Source organism: Wasmannia auropunctata, unplaced genomic scaffold (assembly GCF_000956235.1).
Source record: "Wasmannia auropunctata unplaced genomic scaffold, wasmannia.A_1.0 LD336051.1, whole genome shotgun sequence".
Classification (NCBI taxonomy): domain Eukaryota; kingdom Metazoa; phylum Arthropoda; class Insecta; order Hymenoptera; family Formicidae; genus Wasmannia; species Wasmannia auropunctata.
The window spans coordinates 149026-158046 of record NW_012026839.1 but is presented as its reverse complement, the minus strand read 5'-3'; the positions used below and the strand labels follow the sequence as shown (position 1 = coordinate 158046).

Sequence of the window (9021 nt, the reverse complement as noted above, 5' to 3'; positions counted from 1 at the left end):
AGTGACTGGAGTTCAGACGTGTGCTCTTCCGATCTATTAAATAAATATTTTAAAAATGTTAAATAAACGTTTAAAAAATCTATACTCAAATCATTATTTCAAATGTAAAATTAACGTTAAATAAATATTTAAAAAATGTTAAATAAACGTTTAAAAAATGTATACTCAAATCATTATTTTAAATGTAAAATTAACGTTAAATAAATATTTAAAAAATATTAAATAAACGTTTAAAAAACGTTTTTTAGAAATCATTATTCTAAACAAATATTTAATAAAAAAAAATATTAAATAAATGTTAAATAAATATTTTTTCCAAAATGAGTTCAGGAAATGAAAAAAAAACATTAAAAAAACATTTAAAAAATATTGTGTGCTGATTGGGACGTGGCCGCAAATCGCGTGCTTCTCTGCTCCGAATCTATAAAAGTATGTAGTAATATCACAATTAAATTGCCAAAGGCAATCTAATAAATCGAGGCTCAATAAAGCATCTTTAAATTCTATACTTGATGCTCACTAATTGCATATATCTAATCCCTCCCTCCCTCGCGACGTCAAATAAATGCTAGCTTGCATCTATATACGAATCGTTCTCACCGAATTTGTAAAGAAATTTATTGCGAAAAAAATATCACCTCATGTGCCTTCCTGGCTGAGAACATGAGGTGATATTTTTTCGCAATAAATTTCTTTACAAATTCGGTGCAGAGAATAACGGTTCGTATAGATACAAGTTAGCATTTATTTTGACATCGCGAGGAAGAGGGAATTTACTATAGATGCAAGTGAGCATCAAGTAGGATTTACATTGATGCTTTGAGCATCGATTTATTAGATTGCAGCCTTTAGCAATTTAATTAATTGTGATATTACATAGGTTCGGAGCCGCGGAGAAGCACGCGATTTGCGGCCACGTGGTGTTATATAAACCAAAAATTGTAAGATTCACACTAAAAATTATACGGAAGCACCAAGATCCGCTTTAATTGTACATACCGTGTTGGCGTTTTAAGTTTTCATTATTTGATTAGAATAAATTTTGTATTTTATATTTAAACGTCATCTTATTAATGCTCGTTAGTTTGGCCTATTCTATAATTTGACTTATATTTATATTAAGGTTAAATGTTTTAATATGTTACTGCAAATTCCTTTTCATGCGCAGCAAATGCGGCGAAAGCGGTTTTGAAAAATTTAAATCCCGAGACATTTTGCTGCCGCTGCGTGTGAAAAGGCACCTTAAAATTGCGGGCAATGGGCATATTGCCATAGTCATTCTGTTTAGATGTTTCTCTGCTTGAAGTTGGCGTTTTTGATCGATAGTTACCAACAGTTACTAGGCTATCGATAGCCGGCCGATCGATTAAAGGCTGGAATTACATTTGTCGTACGACAAAGCATTTCAAGCCTGTTGATTGGCTGCAAGAAAGAGAAGTTATCGGATCTCTCTATCCTATAGCCAATCAATATTCTTGAAATCTTTGTCGTACAACAAATGAAATCGTACCCTTTGTATGTGTATATCAAAGAGTTTATATAGGTGTATATGCGCTTACACCTTACGTCACGGTACTCGCGGGTGCGTAGCTGTCATCGCTGTTGGTTTACGTCTTACGACAGGAACCACTTGCCACGAGAGACGGGAGTGACGGGAGCTGTCAAAATGTTCGGTAAGAGTGCGGCAATTTATTAACGCAGTCAAAATTTTGTATTTTTATAGATGCCAATCGAAATGAATGGCAACACGTCAGCGCGTTTTTATTTCTTCCTTCTTTATCAGGTTGTTGTTGGTGTTGTGCTGCATTACGTCCGCGATACAAGAGGCTCGTTGACAATATCTTTCCGGTTAATCCCCAGGTAAGATCTTCGTCTTCTCTCTTTTTTTCCCCTTTTCTCTCGTCTCGTACAGTTCGGTTTCTCTCCGGTATATAACTTTCCTCACGTAGCAAATCAATAAACGCTGTCCTTGATAGGCGGAAGAGACCAAAATGATTATTCTATTTATGGTTGAACCTATGATATTTGCGCCGAATGAGAAATCTTAACTGACACGTGTCTCGCACGCGACCATCTCTATTAATGTACTTCTCTGCTCTTCCAGGATGGCTTGATTAAAAATAATATGGAAAAACTGACGTTCTATTCATTGAGCAGCCCTGAGAAATTGGACAGGATTGGAGAATACCTATTTCAACGGGCTTCCAGAGATATTTACAGGTAATATAAAACATGACGCGATATAATTACATCTTTTCTTAGTGCAATATACACAAATGGTTATGTTGCAACACCTGTTATGTAAACCGATTACACGCTGCTGTGTACATAAGAATTAAAAAAATTAATCCCAGTTACTATTGCAAACATGACTGGCAATAATTCAGTACATCTATACATTGCATGCTGATGTATCTAACGATGCATATACAAAACAAGAATGTCCTGTCTGATAAGGAATTATGTTCTGATAGGAGACGAAACGGCTTTGTTGTGATTGCCATGGAGGCGATGGACCAGCTCCTGGTGGCTTGTCACGCGCAAACTCTGAATCTATTTGTCGAGAGTTTCTTAAAAATGGTACAAAAACTGCTGGAATCCACGGATCCCCAGTTACAAATTCTTGCAACGCAGTCTGTAAGCGATAATCATTAGTGAATTGACATTACTATAGCCAGATCTATCCACTTAACAAACCGACTTGCAGTTCGTCAGATTTGCCAACATCGAGGAAGATACGCCCTCGTATCACACTCGTTACGACTTCTTCGTGTCGAAATACTCGGCAATGTGCCATTCCAATAACGACGACCCCACTACGCGCAAGCAAATTAGGCTTGCCGGAATTCAAGGACTGCAGGTATGGACACCCTGCCGAATATTATATATCGAATTATCGTTTACGTTGAAACTTGTGCGCATCTGTATGTTCAAATATATCTTTCTAGGGTGTTGTAAGAAAAACTCTCTCTGACGATCTGGTCGAGAATATCTGGGAACCTGTACATATGGACAAGATTGTACCATCATTACTGTATAATATGCAAAATTCAAGGTAATTTAAATGAAATGAATATCGTGAAACGCGCACACATTGACGAATTTGCACCTTTAGATATGCTGATAAAGAAGACGCTACACCAGACAGCCCGACCGAAGAACGATTGGATCCGCCGCAATTTGCGGAAACTTGCATGCGAGAATTGATTGGGCGCGCGTCATTCGGTCATATTAGATGTGTTATAAGACCTGTATTAAGGTACGAAATATCAATTTCTTAAGAAGTAATGTATATGTTTATGCACATTAGATATTTAATAAGTATCTATATTATAGGCATCTGGACAACCACCAGTTATGGGTCCCCAACTACTTCGCGATTCATACTTTCAGAATAATTATGTTTTCCATCCAAGTATGTAACGATATAAATCAAGTATAGTATTTGATGCATTAGAGATAATTAATAATATTTGATGTATATTTCAGTCGCAATATTCCTATACTGTAGTGGAAGCTTTAATGACGCATCTTGACGATCACTCCAAGTCGTCCCCTAAGATTCGCACTAGCATTGCGGATACTTTATCGAAGATTATATCAATTGCTGCGGGTGAAAGTGTTGGTAAGTAGGAAAATCGATTGGATCCAGTGTACATTTTATTCTTTAACGTAAATTTATATGCATAAGCGATAATTATTGAATGCTACTAGCATTAGCTCTTAACAATATGTGTTTTTTTGTCTAGGACCATCCGTATTAGAGATTATAAATTCCTTATTGTCCCACCTACGGGTTAGTGTAACGAGGAACCAATCGTCAAGTAGTGACGAGCAATTGTATCAAGAAGCTCTTATTAATGCCCTTGGAGAGTTCGCGAACCATCTTCCGGATTATCAGAAAATTGAGATTATGATGTTCATTATGAGTAAAGTTCCATACAGCCAGCCAGATCGTATCGTATCGGTCGGCAAGGGAGATGTGTTGCTTCAGAGCATACTTTTAAAGTCGTTGTTAAAGGTAAAGCGTTTTTGTTATTGTATAAAATTATAAATGTAAGGTATAGATTTAATTACGGATATTTTGTTTGTGCACAGGTTGGTACCAAGTATCAAACTATCCACTTGAACACGACGTTCCCACCTAGTTTCTTGGACCCGTTACTGAGAATGTCACTGGCAGCAGACGCTGAAATGAGGCTTCTTGTACAGAAAATATTTCACACCTTAATCGACCGACGTCGGAATATTACAAAACTCGCTAAACCAACGTAAGTTTATCTCTTAAATAATCATTTCATCAAATGTTTAGCTGTTAATATATGTTGTTCTTAATAACTTTTTTCTGCATAGGGTGAACGTAGTAGAGCTCGATCTCGCTATTGAAAAAGCGTCCAGACCCGATGTAATCTTTATTCGAAAGCACGGCCCTGAAATCTACTTAGCGCTGTATGAATCATTAGAACTGTCTAGTAACACGGTAGAAAATGTGGAATCTATTTATACCACGTTGGCATTACTTGCCATTGAATTGGCTTCCGAGGAAACAGTATTAGAGTTACTGAGATTGGTGTTGAGCCTGCAAGACTTGGCATTGACAAGTGGTCAAATTAGTCTTCCACTTAAATTCAACTTACACGCAATAGTTATCAGCCTACTAATCTTAATATCATACGTCTGTAATATTACCGCCCTAATGGATTATGCGAAAAAGGTAGGTGATTTCGAGAATTTAACTTCAAGAATTTATTTTATATAAAGTAACCAAGTATTGTTAAAATTAAAATGCGCAATTGACTGAATGAATCCCGTTTGAAGGTGGTAGAAGCGCGTCGAAACGACAGCCCGCATTTGCTACCAGATTTACAATCTCAGTATGATAATGGTCTAACATCCAGATTAGCGCCAACTCTTTTAGTCGACCAAACTGTTGTCAGCGAATGCCTAAAGGGAGCTGGCCTTGATAGTGGGAAATTACAACAAGGTTCGGGTTACAGCGGCAATTCTTTACAACACAGGTAATTTTACCTACTAAATATAGTAGTCCGATCAGCTAAACATTAAGCATTAGAAAATGTTGCTTCGTTTTATGTATAAGATTTTATAATGTAAAATTAAATTTTCTTTGCTAGGCATTCATGGGTTGATGCTGGACGGAATTCACTAGCTGATATTAATTCTGGAGGTCCAGAATTGGATAGTGGAGGTTCATCACCAGGTGTGCAAAAGGTACGATTTACATTTTAATTTATATTAAGTTGGGAGAGATCTATGATTATTTGATACCATAATCGTTATTATTTTTTAAATTTTCTTTATTATGTTATTATTGCATAATTTTAACCGTTATCTTTAACCTTATCCATAATTTGTTGCAGAAGTTACCTGGAGAAGAATTAACGTTCGAAAGCATGAAGAGAATTTTGACAGAAAGCAACAATAATCAAGTAGTAGAAGAAGAGAAGCGAATGCAACTTTCTCAGTTCTTTAGAAACGCGCCATTCCAGGATTTGGTGTCAAAAACACAACCAAAGGTGGCATTAATTAGCGCATATAATATTAACACAGCAATTATGCAACTTTCTAATCTTTCCTTTCCTGTTCACAGCACGATGTGTTACAGAGCAAGCTGTCAGAGATATTTAATACACTGTCCGTCGATCCGCGCAACACGATTCCCACAACCGGACCACAAACGGATACTAAACCAAGTCAAACCCCAGCTTACGAAATTCATTTCCCAGAGTTGTTTGTATATTAAACTGCTAATATTATTGTTACATTAACGTAGTGTTGCATTATATTGAATCTTCTACATGTTACCGAGTATGTACGAACAAGTAGCTCCTATACTTTAAAGATTGACTTATGTACATAACAGAGAAAATATTTTTATGTTTCATATATTGTTAGATATATATATATATATTTTTTTTTTTTATTGAAGTTGATAAGTTGCTCGTATTAATTTATTTTTAATGAGTAAATATCAAATATATGAGTTATGATGAAAATGGTTAACAAGTATTTTTTATAAAATCACCAATGATTTTATAGAATCAGATAATATATAAAAAGACAGGAATTTTTCTTACACATATAATGATTCTATAAAATCACTAGATTTCATAAAATTACCGAATCAACTGTTTTCATTAATACAAGTTGACTTTGATTAATATGTCGATACTTCAGCGGAGGAATTTAGAACACAAAAGAAAAAAAAGCTTCACATGAGCATCGACATAATCAGGAGTCATTCTACACGTAAATCAGTAAATTCAACACAAATTATAACATAATGTGGATGTATGTATGTATGTTTCAGCAATAGGCCAATTAAATGTGCACTGTTATTTAATTATGTTAATGTAAAGTTAAAAAAGAAGTTGTATATCTGTGCATATCTTTTTATGTATATTCTAGATCGGAAAACAGTATTTTCTTTCACGGCAAAGTCCGCGATTGAAAAAAGTTGCACAATGTATATTTATAAATATAGAAAAATGGTTCGAAATATTTTGTAAATATATATTAAAACACATGTTGTCAACCTGGAAAAAGATTTATTATAGTGCAATGCTTATCCTTCTTACATTTGTGTTTCCAATTACTTGTTCATACAATATATGAAAAAAATGATGTATAATGCTCGAGGAAGCAGAGAAAGATAGAAACTTTTTATTGCAGTTTATTCTATGAAAACCTGCAGCGTTACATTATCAATTGTTCTTTTTCTTTATTGAATCTTTGTACAAAATACTATAGAAGGATCACCGAAAACACGTGGTAAATGGAATGAACACAGGTTAAATTTTCATAAATATCTGGAGGGTCCCTTTATTCAACCGCTCATTAATAGGAACACGATTAGTCGAGTTTCAAATCAAGTACACAAGTTAAGTAGCATCTCTTGGAGAGCAGGTAATCGAACTACATATATTAATACACGACCTTACAGTCCTAACAGCTATGCGACAATGTTTGAGAGTATTGATCCGCAATTTATACATTGTATAAATTGTACGTCGTTTCTTTGTGGTCCGTCAGGGGGTGGGGGGGAACCGACTTTTCCAACTCCTCCATATATTACTTCGCGAAAATCGCAAATATAGCTTTTAATGTACGAGCGATTGAATTAAGGCATTAGAGTAGGATGTGCCATTCGTGCAACGACTACTTAACATAATTTGATAAGTTTCATTTTTTTTTTCATTTTTTCTTTCTTGAAATGCGTTTGGTCAAGTTTGGTACACTCTAAGAGGTATTTCAAGGCTCCACCTTCAGAAGCTCCACGTCGAAGATGAGAACGGCATTTGGCGGGATAGTGTGTCTTTGTCAAGGTTAATATAGTTTGCCTTGTTTTCTATCAATACGTTCGCTGCCCATCACGCGCCAGCGTGAGACTCATAAATAGCCGGTCACGCGCCAGCGCGTGATGGATCTATGTTTACTATAATAATTTTTGACATTGACTTCCACAGTCGATGTGCCCTTTCAAATGGACAGCAAACATGTTAAATAGAATAATTAAAATGATAAAAATAACTTCCATTTCACGATGTTCAATCTTACATCATGTATTCTATATATTACGTACTCTATATTATTATTCATTATGCATTAAAGGATATATTCCAGGGTGGCCTCGGCTACCATAAGCGAAGTCTGGAGAGCAGGTCAGCTTGGCCCGCTGCCCGACGCACATTTGTGCAACCCCTTGGTCCCAGCCTTTAATTACCTCGCCCTTGCCAATTTTGAACTTAAACGGTATACCACGGTCCCTGCTGGAATCAAATTTCTTCCCATTGGCAAGGGTACCTGTAAACACATACGTTTGTGATAAAGGAATCTCCAATTACGGTTGACTGAGTATTTATAAATAGCGAAACTATTTTTATACAATGTTACAGTTTTACTAATTATTCACAGAGACGAATGCACGCCGTTAGAATACTTTCATATGGGTGCAATAAAATATTCAAATTTCACCTGTATAATGCACGACTACTGTTTGCCCAGTCTTTGGGTAGGTTTGACCTGCAAACACAAAAATATTTATGAAATGTATATGTACATACATATTGGACGATGAAATCTGAGCATGCATCGCGTTTAAAATTAGTAGCAGCATAAATAAGGTAAAATCGCATCGTCGCTCAGAGTCCATTTTATATGTTGAATAAAGAAACGCCGTTGCCACGCTCGCGTTCGCGGCATTTCACACGAGACGAGATAAAGCACGTTGGAAGAGTAAAACGCTAAATTTTCGTATCATCAAGCATGTAGCGTGGCGCGCGCGCGCGTGCACGCGACACGAGAAAGGATAGAGAGAAGGAATTGCGAAACGGGAGAGAGATTCTCCCGAGGAGGGAGAACGACGAAATTTGGCTCGAGTCCCTAAGAAAAATAAAACTGCATAATTACCGTCTCCAGGATTCAAGACTTCGACATCCACGCCCATGGCTGCGTGATCCTTTCTCCTCGTGCTACGGCTGGAAAGCTGTATCCCCCTCGGAATGGCGAGTTGCGCTCGTAGATCGTCGAGACTCAGGACTTGAATCGGAATCGACTTACGTCGGACGATCGAACGAAAACTCACCGTGAGAAGCAACTATTTGCGGTGCCTTGGAAAAAGATACCGCTCCACTACGCCGTTTAACGAATAAAGGCCGGACATACGAGATACCTAGAGTACCATTCGACGTATGAAAATAATCTCTAACTCGGACGTCGAATGAAACCAGAAGGTGGCGGTTCAGTGCTGTGGAGGATAGAGAGCCTCTAATCAGAGTGGCGCCATATAGCTGCCACTTTTGATTGGTCCGCCATTTTCTTGCCATTCCCGCAGTTTTTCAAACGAATTATTTTCTAAATTTTATATTTATATTTAAAAATGCTTCGAAAAATTGCAACAAATGAAAAAATAATAACAAATAAACTTTGTAATTGCAAAATGTTATTTATTGCTAATTATTGCACATTTGCTACAAAATAATATTATTCATTACACATTATTTG

At 36.4% G+C, this 9021-nt stretch overlaps 2 protein-coding genes across 2 annotated transcripts; one reads left to right on the top strand and one right to left on the bottom strand.

The window, feature by feature from the left end:
• The first annotated feature begins 1546 nt into the window (after positions 1-1546).
• Positions 1547-5957, top strand: LOC105451449 (protein EFR3 homolog cmp44E). Its single transcript, XM_011691896.1, has 16 exons — positions 1547-1673; positions 1784-1860; positions 2105-2220; positions 2475-2637; positions 2708-2860; positions 2949-3055; positions 3116-3259; positions 3337-3415; positions 3490-3625; positions 3750-4021; positions 4099-4271; positions 4354-4714; positions 4819-5018; positions 5133-5229; positions 5379-5534; positions 5609-5957. Exons 1-16 carry the CDS (start codon positions 1550-1552, stop codon positions 5759-5761), a joined length of 2511 nt encoding a protein of 836 aa, XP_011690198.1. The 5' UTR covers positions 1547-1549; the 3' UTR covers positions 5762-5957.
• A 592-nt stretch (positions 5958-6549) lies between these two features.
• On the bottom strand, positions 6550-8724 carry LOC105451447 (12 kDa FK506-binding protein). The gene is made up of 4 exons (XM_011691893.1): positions 8428-8724; positions 7993-8040; positions 7635-7821; positions 6550-7327 (listed from the first exon to the last, which is right to left on the bottom strand). Exons 1-4 carry the CDS (start codon positions 8462-8464, stop codon positions 7270-7272), a joined length of 330 nt encoding a protein of 109 aa, XP_011690195.1. The 5' UTR covers positions 8465-8724; the 3' UTR covers positions 6550-7269.
• Between the last annotated feature and the right edge of the window lie 297 nt (positions 8725-9021).